Source organism: Centruroides sculpturatus, unplaced genomic scaffold, assembly GCF_000671375.1.
Source record: "Centruroides sculpturatus isolate CEXI.00-Female unplaced genomic scaffold, Cexi_2.0 scaffold1327, whole genome shotgun sequence".
Taxonomy (NCBI): Eukaryota; Metazoa; Arthropoda; class Arachnida; order Scorpiones; family Buthidae; genus Centruroides; species Centruroides sculpturatus.
In genome coordinates this window covers 2,480-23,742 of record NW_019385759.1, presented here as the reverse complement: position 1 = coordinate 23,742, position 21,263 = coordinate 2,480, and the positions used below count along the sequence as shown (strand labels likewise).

Genomic DNA, 21,263 nt, shown 5'->3' with positions numbered 1-21,263 from the left:
CTTAATTTTCTAATTTTTAACGATACAATAGCGACGATTATTATTTTAAAAAATTTTTGTTAGGTTTAACATCGATGAAAATTCAACGCGAAGTAGGTTAATAGCGATATACTAATATACTAATTACATGGGATGTAATAATATACTACACTAATAATGGATTTTTTCATACTTTTCGGTTATCCGACTTTTCAATTATCCGACCAACCCCAGTCCCCAATTGAGTCGGATAATCGAGGCTCTACTGTAATAAATATTATAGATTCTAGCTAACGACTGATTTGAATTAAATACGGCTTTATACACAGGAATACATGAAAGAAGTTCAAATTTACCACTATAAAAATTAACAGATACAATAATTCACTCTGTTGTATAGGGAGATTTTTACAAAAAATTTTTAATTGCAATTGATTTTTACATTACAAATTCACGTTTAATTCATATGCTTTCAGTTTATTTTACTACAAAATGTAAAAATATATAAAAGTTTTCTTTCTAATTTCCTCTTTGCATAAACGATACCACAATATGAAAGAATTTTTGGAACTTTCGCATCGCTATCAATTGGTCTGGTGAAGTATGAATATTGAAAACACAAAAAGGAAAAAATATATATTTAGCAACGAATTGCCTAACATTCACTACAACATTTAAAACTGCGTGTGGAGCTATCTATTACGATATTTTATTTTTAAAATATTTTTATATTTTTAATTATTATTAAATGGCAAAAAACTTAATTTTGACGGTAGGTGTGGGTTTTATAAAAAATTGTAAATGTTAGATCGATTGCCATACTTTCATTCTATTATATATAACAGAGCCAGGAAAGTAAAGCAGAAATTAACACGAGTTTATGTAATTATGCAAGATTTTATATTAGAAGTTCAAATTTTCAAAGAAAAGATTAGATTTTTGTGAATCATTCAAGCTACTTGTACTATTGGATGATTGAAACGAAGCAGTCGGAGGAATATCCGAATCCGATTGGCTGATATCGGAACTGCTGCTGGACACACGAAACAAGCGCCTTAAACTGACAATGGACGAGGACAGAGACGAAGAAGAGAATTCCTCTTTAACCACATTTTCGGATTGTTTACTGGTTACGAGTTGAAGAATATCGTTGATGATTTGGCTAGAATCTTTGATGGGAGTCGTGGATTCGACATTTTTCGCCGTTTCTTTATCTTCTGCGGCTTCGATTTTCTTCACTTGCTGAATATCTTTAATCGCTTCTTCTTCATTTTCCTCGGGCTTCTTGTTTTCATCATTAATTTCGCTTTTCTGTTCTAGTAGTTTTGGTTGATCTTGCAAGATCGTATCTGACTTGATCAACGATTTCATCCTTATAATTTGGCTAAATTTACAATCCGGAGAAAGGGCCTAAGTAAAATACAAGTTAAAATTCTATCATGAAAAAAAATACAGGTGGGTCCCAAATTAAACTTGACACTTCCCACCTAGCTACAGCAAAAACTATTCATCAGGAACTCTTCTGATGAATATCTTTTGCTGTAGCCAGCTGGGAAATGTCAAGTTTCATTGTATATTATAAAAATAAAAACAAAAATCTTTCTAACTTGAATCACGGTTTTAACTAATTTTGGTGTAGTCGGCTTGATAATTGGTTCTCTAATGATAATTTCGGCATGAAGTTTTTTATAAGTTTCCATTTTTTTTAAAGCTTCGTTTTGTCTGATCAAAGTCCTGCAAAAGGATAGAGTTCAATAATGAAAGCGATGCGAAGATACTTTAATTTTAAATATTTTGTAAAACCCATTAACCTAGCTTTTCTGTTAAGGATTTCTTGCGCTTCGGGATAATTTTTCAACGTATCCCAAAGATCAGATTTACTAAGAACAAATAAATAAGAAAATCCTTTCGATTGTACATTAGCAGTTCTTCTGTTATATCCCGGAATTCCCAGTAAACTAGAATAAAAGATATTTATACCAATTGTTTAAAGTTAGATGACAGTATTGTGATGCGGAAAATTACCTTATCTCTCCGAAAACGCTTCCCTCCGATAGTGTGGCTAAGATCACGTCTCCATTTTCTCCTCCCATGACTTGGACTAATCCTTTATTAAGTATGTACATTTCTTTGCCGACTTCACCCTGATAAGAGTTCAAGAAACGCCGAATAAGTTCCGTATAGGTTTGAAATGATGGAAAATGATTAATTTACCTTCATGCAAATGTAATCTAACGGCAAAAATAACACTGGCTTTAGTTTTAGAACTAAATCTCTCAACAGAGCTTTATCACAATCCTATAAAATAAAATGTAAAATTATTTTAAAGTATACAAAAAATTGGTGTGAGGGAGTTGACAAAGGTCAGAGTTTATATTTGAAATAAAATTAAAAGGGATAACATCCCATAAATTAAAGCACTAAAAAGGAAGTCTGAACTTCTCAGCTTTTCTTTTTTGTTTTGATTCTTTGACCACAGACTTTTCGATCGTTTGTGTTGATTTATGAAGTATTATTCTTTTAGTAATACCAATTAACCAGCTCCTTTTATCTGTATTATCTAAATTTACGTCCAGATATCACTTCTGTAAACATTCTTATTATTTATATTCTTCATCTTACGAAAGTATAGAAAAACCGATATTAATGTATTAAATATTTATCAGATTTTTTAAATGGGTTACGTAAGATAAATGTCCAAACATCCTACCTTAAATAACTGAACTTTACTTAAAGTATTGTAATGAACATTGATGGCTAAATCCATTTTCATTTTGGAAGGAAAAAAATCCAAAATAGTATCTTCATCTGAAAATTAATACGAAACTGCTTATAACGATATTCTATAGCACGAAAAAATAATTAATGTTTTTAAAATTATTTATTACAAACAATAACTAAACTATAAATTGCCTGCTTTTAAAATCTTATAAAAAAATATAGCCTACAAATGAAAAGGTTATCTGTAAATTAACTGTTAATTTACAGATTTACAAATTATCTGTTAAGAAGAAACATGTTGAGTTTCGGCTGATAGAATACCCTAACATTAACAGTAGATTAAATACGACTTTTAGTTCAACTTAAAATTGACAGAAATTCTGGTTTAAGAGAGAGACGACTTATGAAATGATTGAAAATTAGGCGCAACTATACGTTACTTAAAGTGTTCTGTTGCTCCCAGGTATGTCTGAGCCAAAGTCTCACTCTCGTTTGCAAATCATCGGGAACATTTAAGTTTCTCATATACTGAACGGTCAGATTCATCATCTGCCTGTATTCAGTTTTGCTCCGAGTGGCCGTAGCGAATATATCACGTATCTGTAAACGAAACTGTCGGTGAATCTCAATTACTTACAGGTAACTTCTTGGTTATAAGACTAACAAACCTGTCCGACTAGAAATGCGAAGATGAAAACTCCCATCAGCCAACTGACGATCATGAAAACGTACTCGAATTCGTTGGAGGGTCGAAACTTTTTCCCTATTCCTATGGACGTGGCAGTTTTGGTAGCGAAGTAAAAGCAGCGAATGTAACTAAAACAGTTTCGCCATTTATGCAAATATCCTTAACGTTTTAATTAGTGAATACTCAAGGAAAACTTTGACTTACGCATTTCCCGTTCCGTTGTACACCCAACTGTTAGAATTGATTCCTTCCCAAGAAGACATGGCGTAATAGGCACAGGCATTGAAATGAATCAAATACATCATGTAGATTAATGTCCTTATGATTCTGTAATGGAAAAATCAAATTGATTATGTCAAATGTTTATAAACAATGCGCAAGTTTAAGATTTACGCTTCGTCTACCTGATAACGTAGGGGGACTTGGTAACAGAATCTACTCTATTAAAGAACTCCCAAAATGTTTGCAACTAAAGATCAAAAAGAATATGTGTAAACATTTAAAAATTCAGTTATGAAATAGCTTAAGGTAAAACGAGAGATACGACGCAGCTTTTAAAAATCCGTGATATATTAAATCTCTTGAATCCTCTGGGATTTCTATTATTGAAATTATTATCGTTATTTCATTCCTAAAACTGCACATCAGAAATTTTGTTCAATTCTCATTATCTTTTAAGGTTAAAGAGCATTTAGTGAAACCTTGAAACTCGGCATATCCACTACGCGGTATGGGTGATATAGCACAATGAATAATTATAATGTCTGAATGCATTTCATTCTACTTTGTGTGTTTTTTTTATACTTCTGTGGAAAAGATCGAGTTGTAGTCTATTCTTAATTTTGGACTTTAACTTTTTCCACTTTAACAACTCAATGAAGTCAGGCTGTGTAATTACCATTACTACGTTAGCATCATTTCTTTCAATGTTTCTTGTCGGTAACGCTATTTCGATGAAAGAAGCACGATCGTGTGTTGCAGAATACTAGTGCAGTGGCTCGGAAAACAGATTAATATAATGTTATTGTAGGTAGTCTTCTGCAGCACGTCTGACGAGTTTATGTATGAGCTGTGGACATTCAAAATTGAATGGCACATGATCTTAATTATGACCTTATATTAATTATGCTGTGTATTGTTGTCATGACTGAAATCATTCGAATTCGTTGAGTCGTTTTCCTAGAAACATACAGAGTGGCCAAAAGTCGATTAACTGAGTCAGTTAATTCAGGCGCTTCCAATGAAGTGATTCAACCATTCTTTAAATAACATTTAATTAAATAAGTAAGCTAGGCCAATTTTGTTGCTATTAATATACAGTACTTACTTTTAATATTCTTGGTATTCGGAACAGTGGATTAATTCCATATTTTAGATATAATAAGTCCAATGGTAGCAAAGATAACAGATCCATCTGAAAAAAGAAAAACCATTAGCTGAAGCAATATTAATGTTGATAAACTATAAAAGAAACATAAAGCACCTTAAACATGCTCTTTTTGAAATAATTCTTCCTCGTCATAACAGGGTCATCCTGAAATCATATATTTTACCAAAAATCTACAAATAACTAGTAAAAATCTCAGTTAAATGAATGGACTCACCACCCAAAATCCGTCATAAAGGTATCGAACACGAACTTTAAACAGAACAATGTCTACAAAATACATTAAATCGGAGAAATAATCGAATCCCAGAAACATGGGAAGATTTTCTTTCGTTAAATAGGGGAAATTAGCCATGAAGAATATGATCCACGCATTATATAAGTAACAAATAGTAACTATCAGCAACCAAGTTATGTAGAGTTTGCCTGTGGAAGAGTAAATGCAAATCTCTATTAAATATTTCCATTTATGGTAAATTAAAAATTTTACTCACTTTGAGGATCCAGGACTTTAGGAAATGTAGGGATGTAACGACGCTTTAATTGACAGCACCAAACGTCCACCATTTCGTCCAACCAGCTGTCGTCTGCAGGTGGATCATCCTCGTGTTGTATCAGAGACTGGAGTCTGGGACGATCTTGCGGTTCCTCTAATTCTTCTGGTTGTGGAGCTAGAACTAAAAATAATCAGCGAGATTTTCATAAAATCGTGCAAATTGAATTATAAACTTACAGGAAGAAGGGGTTGGTGGCTGTATAATTATTTCTCTGAATCTTTGAGCTCTGGAACTGAATGCGTCAGTCAATACTCGAATCTTTTGATTAATATAAGTACTGAGATTCGTTTCGATTCTGAAAATAACATAAAATAAACAGCTAAAAATTAATTGTAAAAAATATAAATTGTAAATTCGAAACTTAACCAATGAGAAACGCGATTTAATAGACACTCAATACACATGACGATCTTTTGAAACATGCCCTTGTGCAGTTTTATATCTCGATAATTAAATATGTACAAATGTATATAAAATTTGAAATTTTTACATAATAATTTATTTTATTGTATTTACAAATCACGTTAGTAATTTACAAATTCCTAGATTTCGAACAATCGTAGAGAAAATGAACTCCATTTTTGGCATGCAGAATTAAAGTCATTAACTAAATAAAGGACAACATTCATTATGCTATGCATGCCATTATTGGCTAAGTTATTATAAACTGTATAGGGTATATGTAAAACAGCAAAAATATAAACTTTGCAGAGCTCAGAAAAAGATTTTGCACTTGAACCTGTGATTCTTGCTCTGCCATTGCATATACCTTGTATGCAAGAATCACAGGCTAAGGTGTCAAATGAATAAACTATGAAGCAAGAATGTCACAGACTCAAGCTAAAAAGTTTATATTTTAAGCACACAGACTCACATACAGCATACGGTATAAGGTAAGGACACCGGTTGTGGATCAGGGGCCAATTGCGAATCAGAATGATTTATGTCATAATTTTTTCAATTAGCAACATAGCGAATAGACACAAGTAACTTTGAACCCTTTAGAGCTCCTGTTCACATTATAGCTGGATTGCAGTTGAAAGTGAACACGTGGCGTGGAGTTGATTTTGATTTAGTCAAAATTTGAAGAGAAAATTAGGGCGAATTCATTTAGAAATTGTTTTAAAATTATAGTAATAAGTAGAATACTTAAAATTTATATAGATATAATAGTGTAAGATATAATTTATCAGAAAAAATAACAAACTTTATATTTTGTCCCTTTGACTATTTTCTGGGAAGTTCTTGAAATAGCTGTTAAATGCAGCTATGAATGGTGGTCACAGTATTAAAAAGGCTGTTATACACGTTACGGAAATCCTTTGAGGATTAACCGTGATTTTTTTCTATCTATCCACCTTTAAATAAAAATAATTCTTTATACGTTGGGAAATATTTTAATAAGTTTTGTAAATTACTATGTTCGACCCAGCCAGTTATATCCGATTTTTTTTTCGTCTGTTAAGTACATCCTTTGAGGATTTCCGTAATGTATAACAGCCTTTAGGGAAGTTAAATGAACATATGGTGTACTTTTCCATACAATACGGAGAGTTAATGGTTTCATAGATATAAACCGTACCATATTTAAACACAAACTATTTACACTGTTCTTAGGCCATGTACAGTTGAGTAGGAGCCGAAATCTTAAATTGTACGAAGAGAACCACAATTGGTTCCTGGGATTCAATTGTGGATAAAATTCCATACTTCATTGTAAAAATGTATGAAATAATTTTTTATAAACTGAAGACGTATAATAACAATTATAAGAGTCTGATAAAGAAATAAATACAAAAATAGTTATTATTTTGCTAATATGCATGCTGAACTAGATTTTAAAAATTAAAATTTTTTAATTGATCTCAAATTTAGCGTACGATTCTCGAGTTTTGTTAATCTCTGCTCGAATGCTTCTTACGAAAATTTAAAACAAAAATAACTTTAAGACGAACATTTTGTAATAAAATTTAACATTTCACAAATAATTTAAAGAAATATACAATAATAATATCTGAATTATAATTTTTAATAAATAATAAGTTCAAACGATAGTAAGTATACAGAAATTTTTCTACAAAAATTTTAAAAAATGTAAAACTTACCGGAGGTTCTGTTCAGATGTGGAAATATGACGATTCCTATTTTGATTATTATTTTCAGATATCATTTTAACACGGTATTCGTTTGTTCTTTGGTAACACTTCTCTCCTTTCTATCAGTTAAAAGTCACCCGTTTATCTGTCTGTAAAAGTTTAAAATATATATTTAAAATAAATAAACAATATAAACTTTAATACAGGATGATCAAAAACATTATTGTATCACCTATATTATATAGTTGTGAATGTGTCTCTTTAATCTGATCAATTCAGTTCGGTTATTTTGGAAGTATATTATATAGTTTTTAATGTAGTTATAGGCCTGTATATACACTAAACATTCTACCTAAGGAAAGAAATCAAAATTTACATCATAAAACACTCACACACACATGCATGAGCCTATAGGTATAGTACTTAAGCGAGAAAATTTGCATCTGAATCAACATCACTTAACTTGAATGACATTTGGAATGACTCCAAATTGCACACTTTTTGTAATTAAACTATTAATTCTTCTCTTTAAACTCGGTCACACATTACTCACTGCACTTCTGTTCAGGTATAAAGAGTGAGTAATGTACTGTAAACCACACTACTCACTTTAGTATATTTTCTAATATTTAATCTCATTAATTCTAAACTTTAAAACCTTATAAAATACTTAAAAATCTATCGAAATAATTCCTCGGAAAGCATAATTTGTTTTCATCCTACTCGGACATGTACAGTATGTCCGGGTGGGGATGGAAACAAATGAGTGGCATACTTTAGTGGGCAAATTAGTGGGGTGTACGTGGGTGTTGGATCCCCAGAGCAAAATCTCAGTTAAGCCGTTGAATGAAATATATAAAGTTTAATTTTAAAAAAGAAAACAAAAATAACTAATTTTATTTTCAAAATATTTAAAATATGTATTTATAAAATATATATGTAGGCCTATACATACTTATGATGTATAAGTATGTATACATTGCAACTGCAAGTAAATGTAGAGCAGTTGTAATTAACAATACTAAAGCAAATTTATGTACAGGAATTAGATTTAAGGAGTAAAATGAAAGTATTTCTTCGTTGTTTCACTTACTTTTATGGATTAATTGCTTCCTAAATACATTTATACACAAAATTATTCGTCTTCTCATCAGAAGCAAAATCTTCCATTATATTCTTAAAAATTCCATCTATACGTAAGTTAAATATAGTGACGTGTAGATGAAAACGTCATGTGTAATTTATGTTAATTAAATATTGTCACAGATCTGATAATACGTCATCAATATCTTGTACTGAAACACGAATTTGGTAGCGCGCATCAGACAGTTGCTGCTACTTTTACTACACATTATCGGGAATGTTTAGGAGTCTTGTTAAATATAAATGATGGGCCACGCCTTTATTATCCGTTTCATATTGTTATTACCTATCAAATTCTTATTGTCTAATTTACCTGATGGTATTATTTATACGTTATCGGTAAGAGTAAATAGAAATTTTAACCGTCGTAAATTATGCAGAGAATATTCTTGTCGTTTATTTTATAAATCACGACTATTTTATATAATAAATTTCATATTTTTAATGGGGAAAACTGAAATTACAGTGCGTAAACCTATTGGGTAGCCCTGCCTTAAAGCTAGGTACCCTATGAACGTATTTAAAACTGTAAAGGTACCCTACGTAGGTAATTAAATCTATAAAAGTGCCTTACGAAGATAGAACGTAACCAAACGACCTTCTGATAAAATAATAAGACCCTGAGCGCATTTATGTGGCTTTATAATTAACCTAAATATTTTTCGTGGTATAAATGAAAGACATTTATAAGATATTAGTTCGCGACAAAGGTGAACTTGAGATTATAATTTTGACTTCATTATCATCATTCTGCGTATGCCGTACATTATAGTGAGATTGTATTTTACTTAATTGCGACTAATATTTACGTATGCTCGTATATGTATGTTATATAGACTTACTTCGTATTCTTTAACAGAGGGTTAGTCTTGTGTAGCATTTATTATAAAATTGAAAACACGAGTTAATCAGTTAAACAATTAGATTATGTGAAGACCTGTAAGTATATTTCAAATTTTATGTCATTTTTATATCGAATTTTACTTTATAATGATGATAAAAATTATATGCTGCACACTAAATTGTTCACATGTAAAATTGGCATCTTAGTGATAATTTTACCACTTGTTAATAGGTGAATAACTTGTGATGTTAATTCGAGTCGTGGTTTCGCTATATATATATATTTGAAATTATTCACACATACGTCTATATAATGCATATATACAAGATGGCCCACAAGTAGATTAATCGAAATATAATATCATATCATTCTAATAACCTTTCTTATAAATATATCTCGGTTAACTGGCTTTTGCGCCACCCTGCGTAAATGTATGCATTTAAATATAAGACATTAACACCGAATTTTCAAAAAATTAACAATCAAATTTTTCAATCATATTTGTATTATCAGAAATAAATTAAGGACAATTTTATTATTTAATTATTCAGATAATTTCAAAAATTTTTAAATTCTGCAAAACAAAACAAAGGCCTATCTCATTTATAACAAATTACACTAATGGGCTTGTGTAATATAGATAATACATTATTAACCAGATAACAAGCAATAGTAATATCAATTATGTAATTATAATTAAATTGTAATTACATAATTGATATCGCTTTCGTTTGTTATCGGGTATAATATTAATTAAAATTACTTGAAATTCTAATTTAGTTCGCGACATTTTTTCTTCTGGTGTAGAAAGCCATCTGCTTCAATGTTGCACAACTTTAAATACAATTAAAATAAGTCACTAATTTAAAATGCTTCTCTCTAATTTGTAAAGCTATTAAATAGTTGAAGGTATTTTTATTTTAATGACTATGCTTTAAGAATGAATTGTCCATCTGGAAACAAATCAAGATACGTCATGTAAGTAACTAACTTGTTTAATTAGCAATTATTTTCTTACAATATATTCTTACAAATTATCTTAAAATACTTGCATTATGGTGTATGAAAAATACACGTGCAGTATGCTGTTGTATTGTAAAACAATTAGCCCACGGGAACGAATTTTTGATTGCAAATTACAAAATTTTAACAAATTAAAGCATTTATCAAAAGAAATTTTTCTATTTTTTATGGGCAACATCGATCATAGGCTATGGACCTAATGGGGCGAGTTTTTTCTTTATTTCAAAATCAAATCGTACCAAAAATAAGGTAAATGACTATTGAAATAATTTTAAAATTATCGGAGAGTTTTTGAGTGACTTTAATATTCAAATAATCGATTATTTTTCACTCGATTTTCCATTGCAAACAACGTCTTTATCACCAAACCACGTGACATTCCAACTTAAAATTTAAATTTGCGTATAGACCACAATACTGCACATATTTCGGGAACCTCGATTTAATGTCAATTTCCGAAGCGAATCAACGGTTGCCTAACTTAAAGTTTGATTGTAATTAGTTAAATGTTTACCATGACATAAATATAAAAAGTTTCTCGTAAATGCAAGCTAAAAAAGAAAAGTCATTATTTTTCGCTATATAAATCTCGTTTACAATAGGAACAAATGCCCCTAATGATATTGGCGCCACCCCACGGGTAAATATCTCTTGAGATTTTAACGCCATCAACGGAAACAGCGTTTTAAGAAATCCGGCAAAATATACATTCTAGCCAATTATTTATTAATTTTCTAATTACTTAATTAAATAGTTTATATAATTTATTTATGTTGTTTCATTTAACAATTTACATCATTACAATTTCGATTAAATTCTTAATGAAATTTCTATCTGCGCATGCTCGGAATGATGTAAAAAGTATCGTCTGTTTCTGAATCCGCCATTTTCTCTTATCCTTTACTCGACAAATACTGTAAAGCAGTGTAAACAACGTTACTTCGTAAGCATAATACTTTTTATATACTCCACAAGGAATAATTTAACTAAATAATGCATGAGTTTTTTAATTTATTAACAGAATTAGTGAAATTTCATTTCTTCACAATTCAAGAAAATATTTTCATTCCAACATTTGGTGAGTAGTTTGTTTTTATTAAGAACTTTAAAAATATGAATTAGGTGCAGTTGCAAATGTGAATGACACTGTTGGGACCTTGACAGAGCTGCAGACCTTATCCAAAGAAGCAAAAAAGTCAATGGAACCATACCAGTAAACGCCACCCTTCGCGAGATATAAAGTGAAAGGGTCGCGTACACAGCTATGTTTCCTTTGACTATTTGGCTTCTTTGAATATATTCTATAGCTCTGTTGAGGACATTAAAAATTGTAATATTTTTAATAGAACTTTTGACTTATAAAATTACAATTATTTAATTTGAAATTCACGTTATTTCAATTCAAAATTCCGAAAGTAGCTAGATAGCTGACCGGCACGACTTCATTTCTAACGGAAAAGTATGATGTACAGGGGCAAGCCACTACTAATTTGAGCTGGAAAGCATATATTTTCAAATGAAATAAATTAAAAATTGCATCCCGGCATTGTGACTATGTCACAATAAATAATTGCACGTCACAATTGTGTTCTTATTTTTACAATTCAAATTTCGTAACTACGAAGTTACAAAATTTGAATTGTAACATAATTTATTTTGACAAATATTCATTAACAGTTCTTAAGCTGTAAATTTTTTTTATTTCTAAATAATATTTTTTCAGTTTTCTATATTATTTTAAAATAGAAAATTATAATCTAAATTAATATCCAATGAAGGGCAAGTGCGTTGCCACCAGCCAATTCCAAGCTAGCAGATAATTCCAGCTGCAATAGCGCGTATTAAAGTTGTAGAAAATTGTAACATTAGTGTTTTCGAAAATATTGTCTCTTAGTATATGAAACGTAATCAAAACATTATTAATGCATTGTAAATAATATTTAATTTAAGTAGAAATTTGATACTAACATTGCTTTAAGCATTAAGCAAATAACCACACCGTAAACATAATCCATAATTCCTAATCTAATGAAATCCACAATTCACAACTTGTAGAATTCATTAGATTAAGGGGAATATATTACTGATTTCATTTATTGATTTTTCAATAAAACATCACTTTTTATGACGCGTTTCAAATCCTGAGGATTGTACATTTCAATGTACTGTAGTTTGGGGCTTGGCTACTCGTACCCGATCGATTTTAATGAAAATTGTTTCTTGGGTAAAAACTAGTCTGAATTTTTTTTTTAATTTCTCACGACCTAAACAGATGCAGAAATTATCTTAGCATCTTTCTTTGAGATTTTTAATGGATTTACATGCGAAAGTAATTGTAATGCTGCTACCTGTGAATCTAATGCTGCGAAAGTAATGCTGCTACCTGTGAATCTAATAAAGTATATTGTAATCAGCTGATATGTGCAGTTTGTTCAAATTAAATTAAATTAACAAACAAGCACATAAATTAATTCTATTTTCGAGTTAACAAAAAACAAGCACAAAATATTTCAATAAGAGCAATCACTTATACAAATAGATGTTATTTTCATTTATTGAATCGTTTCAACAGAAATATTAAAACAATTGTTAATTTTATTAAAATAACACATTTATAAACAGTTTCTTTTACGTATTAAAAGCAAAAAATAATTTATTTATAAGTTAAAATATATCATAAATATAATTGTTGCTGGTTACAATACATACAAAAACATGAATACTGCATTACTCGTAGCGTTATTATTTGTGAACGGATGCATAAGTAACCTTATATTTCACGAAATTTATTGGCTTTAATTACTGTTTTTTAATAAAAATAAAAGGTTCATATTTAAGAATTTGTATGCCTTTGTTTCAAATCGATATCAATGTATAAAATGTTAAAATGTTTTGATTTTACTCTTCAAATTTTATATAAATTCACGATTTTAATTGATATCACAATTTAAGTTCACATTGAGGCACGTTCGTCGTAGTGTTAATATTACACTATATAAATCCACACGTATATTATTAGGAAGGAAAAATTAGAATTTAACACGAATCAATGCTAATTGTGCTTGACTTTCTACTCGAACTACAAATTTGGGGAGAGAAAGCCAGGTTATCATAACCGTTGACGCTACTCGTGCTACTGGATGGACGAAACGAAGCAGTCGGAGGAATTTCCGAATCCGATTGGCTGATATCGGAACTGCTGCTGGACATACGAAACAAGGACCTTAAACTGACAATGGACGAGGACAGAGACGAAGAAGAGAATTCCTCTTTAACCACGCTTTCGGATTGTTTACTGGGTACGAGTTGAAGAATATTGTTGATGAATTGGCTAGAATCTTTGATGGGAGTCGCGGATTCGACATTTTTTGCCGTTTCTTTATCTTCTGCGGCTTCGATTTTCTTCACTTTCTGAATATCTTTGGTCTCTTCTTCTTTATCTTTATTGGGATTCTTGTTTTCAACGTCGACTTTATTTTTCTCTTTCGGCGGATCTCGGAGAGTTGCCTGGGACTTTGTCGAAGATTTCTTTCGCATCATCTGGCCAAATTTAGAATCGGGTGGGACGACCTAATTGAAACATCATAACGGGATCAGGTATTAGGGTTAGAAATGAGGGTAAAATAATGATTATTCTTACTTGAATCACGGTTTTCACTAGTTTTGGAGTAGCGGGTTTACTAGTTGGTTCCTTGATGATGACTTCCGCGTTAAGTTTTTTGGAATTTTCTTTTCTACTCAAGGCTTCGTTTTGTTTTATTAAAGATCTGAAAAAGTTTAAGTGCTTTAGGAATAATGTATGTTTATATTAATATTAGTAAAAGCGAAACAAACTTGGCTTTTTTCCTAAGTATATTTTGTGCCTCGGGATAGTTTTTCAAAGCATCCCAAAGATCAGATTTGCTAAGAACGAACAAATTAGAAAATCCTCTCGATCGAACGTCGGCAGTCCTTCTGTTGCATCCCGGAATACCGAGTAAACTGTTGGAATATATCAGTGGAATTTAAAAGGAAATTTTAAAAAGATAAATAATTGAAGATTACCTTATCTCTCCGAAAACGCTTCCTTCCGACAGTGTGGCTAAGACCACATCTCCGTTTTCTCCTCCCATGACTTGGACTAATCCCTTGTTCACAATATACATCTCTTTACCGACTTCTCCCTATTAAATATAAATATAAACGAACAAAAGGGTAAGTGAGATCTATAGCGACTTTGAAACGTTAGAAAAACAAACAATTTACCTTCATGCAAATGAAATCTCCAGGTAAAAATAATACGGGTTTCAATTTCAGAACTAAATCTCTCAACAGCGCTTTATCACAGTCCTGTATTATTCATCAAAAGTCAATATTAAATATATTAAAAAAGCTGTCATAAGAGTAATGCATTTGCTTATACAGTATTTCGTTTAAAAACGTATTAAATTCTATGACTTCTTTCTGAGTAATTTCTCTTGAAGTTAACGCGTAAAGTAAAAAGATTCGTGATATTGTTCCACGAATGAAGTTTGTTATAATTCACAATTGTAATTTAATGTCATCATCAATTATATACGTACAGTACTGTACTTATCATTTCTATATTCATGGATGTAGATCGAAGAGTAATGATACCAGAAATTTTGAATATTCCGTGAGTATAACAATTCTATTTCAAAGGAACTTAATTTAATATACAGTATAAAGTTTGTTAGTTTGTTCTTCTTTATACATTGGACGCGATTCAAGCAAACACATCGAAACTTTTCTGGAACCATCCTCTCACCCAACGACTAGTTTTGATCGAATTAAATTCAACCCTTCCATCGAGGGTGCCGATTTTAAGTATTTGGTCCAGTTCTTGCAAAATTTGATTGGCATTCGAGTACGTTTAAGTTAACAGGAGCAAAAATTTAGATGTTTCGAATTATCTTCTCGTGCAGGCAGAACTCAACGACTATTTTCTATTGAAAAGCATTAATTCCTGTCTATCTGACTAATGAAATTGTGCCATTCCCTACCATCTGACTATCGGATTGTTAGCAAGCAAAAAACATAAATTTGGGGTTTATCAGGGTGCAGAGCATGAATCTTTTGCCCGTTTGCCTCGAAATCTGATTGTTCATTTGTCTTTTGTTAAATGTTGTTGATTACTACTTGATGTTGTTAAATACTTGAATGAAGTTTTGTTTGTATCTTTGAACTTTTGCTCTCAATATTTTACCATGGCTTTAATAAAACTTACGCTGTCTAAATTTAAACTTTTAGTTCATTCGAACCCCTATTCAGCTTTTTAATAAACGGATTTAATAAACAGATTATAATGAAATTTGAAGGATATGCTTTCCAAAAATACGCAAAACAATTTCTCAAGATAAAGTTAATTCCAATTTCAACCATCGGGGAAAAACTGGCGCTGTGCAATACTACTTTTATGCATGTTTACTTAGCATTGTATGTTAGTTATCGTTTATATAAGCAGATATTGATATTCTGGTGAAAAATTTAGCAAATATAGGCCTAATTTTAATGTGGGACTATTTTACTGCTCTACATTAAGGTTATTTTTATAAGTAACAAGAAAATGTCAATAATTTAAAATTCGTTTATGTTAAATGTATTATTTACTCGAGTTTTGCTTATTTTAGGAAATAAAAATATTTATAAAAGTTGTAAATAGCCTTAAAATTAAATCCAATAGAAGCGCTTACAGTTATCTTAATACACCATCTCAATTACTTAATTAAGTAATTGTTTATATAAGCAGTTATTTAAATGATGAGGCCATAATGACCAAATGATAAAGACGGATTAACTATCGGACTAGAACTTGTCTAATTAATATAATAGATACTACGTAAGCAGAACTTGCAGGTTCTAGTTCCGCTCCGGATCGATCTTTTCTTCCAGAATAATCTAAATTAATTATTCAAATTAATTCAATAATTAATATGATTATTAAATTTAGTACAAGATGGCGGCTTAACCGCCTACCTTTAGTCCAAATTACTTAGTATCTATTATATTAATTAGCCACGTTCTAGCCCGATAAGCAATCCCTTTATCATTAGAATAATTCAGGGTCGGTTGTCTAGTGAGATCATAAATATTTTAGTAATTGTAACTTAATTCAGCTATTTATTAATTTATAAATGTTATGTTTTAATGAAATTTCTCATACACGTCTACTAAGAAGTGTGGTTCTAATTACATTCTAAATAATTTAATGTTTGAATAGCTTAAATAAATAAACAAATATAACAAATTATTTTACATACTTAACGTAATGTACAGTACAGTCGACCTCCCTATAACACTGTTGATTATTCCGTTTTATATGAATTCCATGTTGTACGAGTCACTTAGATTTTACACATACGTGAGCCGTTCACAGCCCGGCACACGTATTTGTAAAATCTAAGTGACTCGTACAACATGGAATTCTATTAAAACGGAATTATAAACAGTGTTATAGGGGGTCGACTGTATAGTATGCAGCCATACGCTTAATTATATAAGAGACTTCGAAGCTTGCCTTAAGTTTACGCACTCTCCCGTTTGTTCCGTTATAAACAAGTTAAAAGTTAAACTACTTTAAAAGTCACTTAAATAATAATTAATTAAAAATAATAAAGTTACTGTATATATGCTTATTACTATAAACTTAAAATTTCATCTAGATTTTTCAATTTAGGAAGATTTCAAGTAGAGTTTCTATAGGAAGAATCAAAAATTTTGCCTTCCTTTAATAGAATTTATCAATCTTTACTTTTAGTTATAGAGATTCACAAACAATTAATAAACACCTTAGATATATAGGCCTAAATGATAATACGGAAAGTTGAATTATTTAAATGCTTAATAATGATATCTCTGAATGCAAACGAAAACGTATTAATGATTGAAGGTATTCGTAATTTTGTAATTTATAATTGCACACTATTCTTAATCTACGACGATAATAAATGAACAGTTTCGAAAGGATTACCTTCTTAATAGATAAACCAGAATGCAAAAAGTAGCAGAGAACAAATAACTTAATTAACGTCGTGGAATTAAGAATAAAATTTAATAAAAACACACGGAATCCTGTACTGTATATAAAAAGACTTATAATTGTTTATAATTAAGAGAAGTATAAAAAATAATGTTAATGCTGATCTTGGTGTTATTTTAATTTACGATGAGAGGATGAAGAAAAATAAAAGTTACCTTAAACAGTTGAACTTTAATTAGAGTGTTGTAATGAACATTAATAGCAACATCCGTTTTCATTTTGCGAGGAAGAGAATCCAAAATAGCACCTTCGTCTGAAAATAAATATTTTAGTTTCATCAATAGGAATGTAAAGTCATAAATTATAATTAAAAATAAATATTTTATAGAATGAGTAATATATTTGATAACGCAGTGAATAAACAGCGCATTATTTTAATGTTCTGCCTAACATTACGCGATTATTTATAAAAGAGATAAAGAAAGAAAATTATTTGGGTAAATCAGGGTGAGATGGTGAACACGTGTAATTACTGTATGAACTATAAACTAAACAGTAGCTCCTCGTATTAATATATTGTGGTAGCTGAAAGTCATGCTGGCTATGTGCGCTGTTTACGCGCTATTGTTGTAAAAGTAAGTGAAATAAACCGACAATGAGTTGCTCAACTTTCCCGGTAACATTTAAAATTTGGGTGGCGCCATCTGTTATCATATTTAATTAGAAATTTTATATTTTTAACTATTATAAAACGGCAAAAAGCTTAACTTTGAGGGATGGGTTTTATACAAAATTGTAAATATTAATAACGAGTAAAATAGTCATTAAGTCTGACTCTACTGGCGATACACACGACCCCTCATTATCTCTCCACCTCCTCGACCTTTAATCACCAAAATTTAACAGTGTTGACCCCCCTAATACACAAACCTCCTTGCAAAATTTCAGAAATTTTCGACAGAAAGCACGGGAGTTATTAAGCTTCAACCAGAGTGAACAAAATCGTGCTTCCACACACTAATCCATACATACAGAAATTACCCCCGAATTGTTTTGCATTTCTCGACGTTTCAAAATGTCCTGAGCCCAAAAACAAAGTCTTGGGGTCGTTTTCAGACCGATCGCCATAATTTCCCACTGTTATATAACCTGTAACAGCTGGGAAAGTAAAAATGGAATGTTCCTGTTTCTGACTGGCAGAACGTTTTACTCATGCTTATGTTTACCGTAGCCTGGAAAGTCTTAAGTTAAGATTGGCGGAAGACTTTTGTTTCTTGTATATAATTTTATAGAAGCTTGAATAATAAGTTTAACCTGTAATCGGTCAAAAAATAACAGAGTAGACTGGGAGAGTGTTCATCAATACACTGTTCACCAGCTAACCACGCCTCTAAGAGCGAATTAGCAGGAAATTACATTTTGTTTTTTCGAATATGTTTTTCGGAAAACACTATTATTTTACTGGTTATTGTGTTGTTTGAAACGATAAGAAGACAGACACTAGTTCGGTAAGCTTTTTAAAGTAAAATTTATTTTTACAATAATGAAACTTTTTCACCATCCCAGCCTCACTTATCCTACGCTTATTGGAATGTAACTTGTTACATCTCACGAATGTAATTATGGATGTANAATTGTATAAAGTAATAATGACCAAACTCACTGGGAGAAGGGGTTGGAGCCTGTATAATTTTTTCTTTGATTTTCTGAGCTCTCGAACTGAATGCATGAGTCAATGCTTGAATCCTTTGGCTTATGTATGCACCGCGATTCGTTTCGGCCCTGGAAATGGTTTTTTAAATTAATTTTTAGTGTAATATATTTAAATAATATTTTGAAAATTTACATAAAGCATTTATTTACAATATTTTCAGATATCGAAAGTATCGAATGATCGATCGAAATGGATATAGATAGACAATATTGCAAGACATCAAAATGATAGAAGAGGAAATAATGAAATTTTACTGGTACAGACCTATAATAAATCTACTGTTTATTCTTTTACTTAATTAAATAAATATTTTCCTTTAAATGTATTGATAAATTTCACAAAGTGCAGACAAAACTAATTAATTTTGTAATTTTTAAAGAATTCAATAAGTACGTATAAATTTTGAACTGTTCTATAAACAAGCATTAATAAAATGTTTACGTCTATGTATAAGCGGGTGTCAGAAATAAAATATTCAACTAATTCGTGAATATTGTTAAACAACAGTCGAGAAGCTTAATTACTGTTTAACCACACTTTCTCGGCTTAGAGGAGAAAATTCAAGAATTAAAAATTAATAAACAACTATTTATAGATTAATTGTAGTTAGTTTAAATATTAAGTAGTAAAATGATAGATTATCTCGAAGATAGGAATTTTAAACTGTAATTTATCATGTATTATTTAATTTGGAGACGTAAATATATAAATTATAACTTACAAATACAACTAACCAATGATTCTGTTGATAAGATACGGAAGTCGATTCGGGAACGAGATGATTCCTATTTTGATTATCAACTTTAGACATTATTTCGACAAAATTGTTTGGTCGTTGTCCATCTGTGTTACTCCAGATCTCCTCTTTATCTTCTTCTAAATTATCTGATTGTGTACCTGTAACAACGCATTATCTTTAATAATTACAACGACTTCTATACCTTCTATACGCTTATACTGTTAAATAAACTCACGTATCGGTAAACAGGTGATAATAACGGATGTAATATCTTTTAAACAAGAGAGAAAAAAAGTTGTAATCATGGCTGTACGCTGTCCCCTTCTCCCATCTATTCCACAGCATCCTTCTACATCACTTCTATTCAGATGCGGATGGAAATCGATCGACGCCTGAGTTTCGTCTTTCCCTACTGGCTTAGCCGCAATGCAGTGAAGCCACATTTACGGTAACTCGGGAAGTTTTTGGAAGGTGTTAAAATACGAATATCGACAGCGAAAAATTCGAAACTAGGCCAAAAGTTTGGCTAAATGTTTCGTATAATTAAGCTTTTATTACATAAATAAACGAAGAACTAAAGCTAACTTTCGAAAGCGTTTTACGCAATAATAATTAGAAGTTTTAGGGTTTAGTCACTAAAATATAAAACAGTCCGTCTGTCTGTACACTTACTTCTTCCATCCATCGGCCTCAGAGCGATAATTTCGTTAAAATCATCTTCCGAAACTTTTATATCTTCGGTTGATGTGGATCGTTTCATGGCATCACTATCTGAAAAAAAGTTTAACAGAAGTAGTTTGGTTTTAAATTATAAACCCCACAATTAATTTCAATTTAAACGCAATTGCAACCTGAACAATTATCGGTGTCTTTAACAAATGCGGGATTTTGCAGCCCAGACAATACTGTTGTTGTTGTTGTTGTTGTTACTTCTACATTATCAGGAACATTCGGATGTCGAGTTAAATATAAATTATGAGGCGACGCCTTTATTACCGATTCTATTTCTTCATCACATATCAAATCCCTAATGTCTAATTTACATGGCGATGACATTATCTGAAAAACGAAAACAGAATCGAACAGTGGAGAAAGTAGATATTTCAATAATAGTAAATTATGCAGATTATATTGTCGACACTTATTTTTATAAAGTATAGAAAATTTCAATTTTTTTTCCTTGTGCTTCCTCCCAACTTTTTATAGGCGGAAACCTTGTCAGAATTGCATGAATATAAAATACATTTTATGTCAATAAACGAAAAGAACGTTCTGCGATTGGCCGTTATGCAAATGAGTGTAAAATACAGACAATAAAAATGCATTTTCTTTTCGTCCCCGCGACGTAAATTGTCCCATTTTTTCTCCTTAAACTCACCACGAATTACATTTA

At 30.7% G+C, this 21,263-nt stretch overlaps 3 protein-coding genes across 3 annotated transcripts; all 3 read right to left on the bottom strand.

Moving 5' to 3' along the window:
* Nucleotides 1-875: 875 nt before the first annotated feature.
* Nucleotides 876-8,623, bottom strand: LOC111641854 (cyclic nucleotide-gated cation channel beta-1-like). Its single transcript, XM_023388096.1, has 17 exons — nucleotides 8,522-8,623; nucleotides 7,438-7,577; nucleotides 5,509-5,627; nucleotides 5,270-5,446; nucleotides 4,993-5,201; nucleotides 4,872-4,922; nucleotides 4,716-4,802; nucleotides 3,793-3,857; nucleotides 3,593-3,715; nucleotides 3,369-3,516; nucleotides 3,141-3,300; nucleotides 2,690-2,787; nucleotides 2,194-2,277; nucleotides 2,005-2,123; nucleotides 1,791-1,937; nucleotides 1,587-1,713; nucleotides 876-1,389 (listed from the first exon to the last, which is right to left on the bottom strand). The coding sequence occupies exons 2-17, from the start codon at nucleotides 7,500-7,502 to the stop codon at nucleotides 883-885; spliced, it is 2,286 nt and encodes a 761-aa protein (XP_023243864.1). The 5' UTR covers nucleotides 7,503-7,577; nucleotides 8,522-8,623; the 3' UTR covers nucleotides 876-882.
* A 4,425-nt stretch (nucleotides 8,624-13,048) lies between these two features.
* Nucleotides 13,049-18,278, bottom strand: LOC111641853 (cyclic nucleotide-gated cation channel beta-3-like). Its single transcript, XM_023388095.1, has 6 exons — nucleotides 17,633-18,278; nucleotides 14,684-14,767; nucleotides 14,483-14,601; nucleotides 14,273-14,419; nucleotides 14,079-14,205; nucleotides 13,049-14,008 (listed from the first exon to the last, which is right to left on the bottom strand). Exons 1-6 carry the CDS (start codon nucleotides 17,753-17,755, stop codon nucleotides 13,475-13,477), a joined length of 1,134 nt encoding a protein of 377 aa, XP_023243863.1. The 5' UTR covers nucleotides 17,756-18,278; the 3' UTR covers nucleotides 13,049-13,474.
* Nucleotides 18,279-19,018: 740 nt separating this feature from the next.
* Nucleotides 19,019-20,936, bottom strand: LOC111641844. The gene is made up of 4 exons (XM_023388088.1): nucleotides 20,722-20,936; nucleotides 20,543-20,641; nucleotides 19,866-20,028; nucleotides 19,019-19,199 (listed from the first exon to the last, which is right to left on the bottom strand). Exons 1-4 carry the CDS (start codon nucleotides 20,924-20,926, stop codon nucleotides 19,019-19,021), a joined length of 648 nt encoding a protein of 215 aa, XP_023243856.1. The 5' UTR covers nucleotides 20,927-20,936.
* Nucleotides 20,937-21,263: the final 327 nt, after the last annotated feature.

Bases quoted from the DNA above. Each gene is read 5' to 3' on its own strand.
- LOC111641854 (XM_023388096.1), bottom strand. From the start codon at position 7,502: ATGATATCTGAAAATAATAATCAAAATAGGAATCGTCATATTTCCACA. The intron at 3,517-3,592 runs GTAAGTCAAAGT...AAACTGTTTTAG, and splicing joins TACAACGGAACGGGAAATGC to TTACATTCGCTGCTTTTACT. The intron at 1,938-2,004 runs GTAATTTTCCGC...CTTTTATTCTAG, and splicing joins AGCGTTTTCGGAGAGATAAG to TTTACTGGGAATTCCGGGAT.
- LOC111641853 (XM_023388095.1), bottom strand. From the start codon at position 17,755: ATGAAACTAAAATATTTATTTTCAGACGAAGGTGCTATTTTGGATTCT. The intron at 14,768-17,632 runs GTAACTTTTATT...TGAATAATACAG, and splicing joins TTAAAGTTCAACTGTTTAAG to GACTGTGATAAAGCGCTGTT. The intron at 14,206-14,272 runs GTTTGTTTCGCT...AAACTTTTTCAG, and splicing joins ATACTTAGGAAAAAAGCCAA to ATCTTTAATAAAACAAAACG.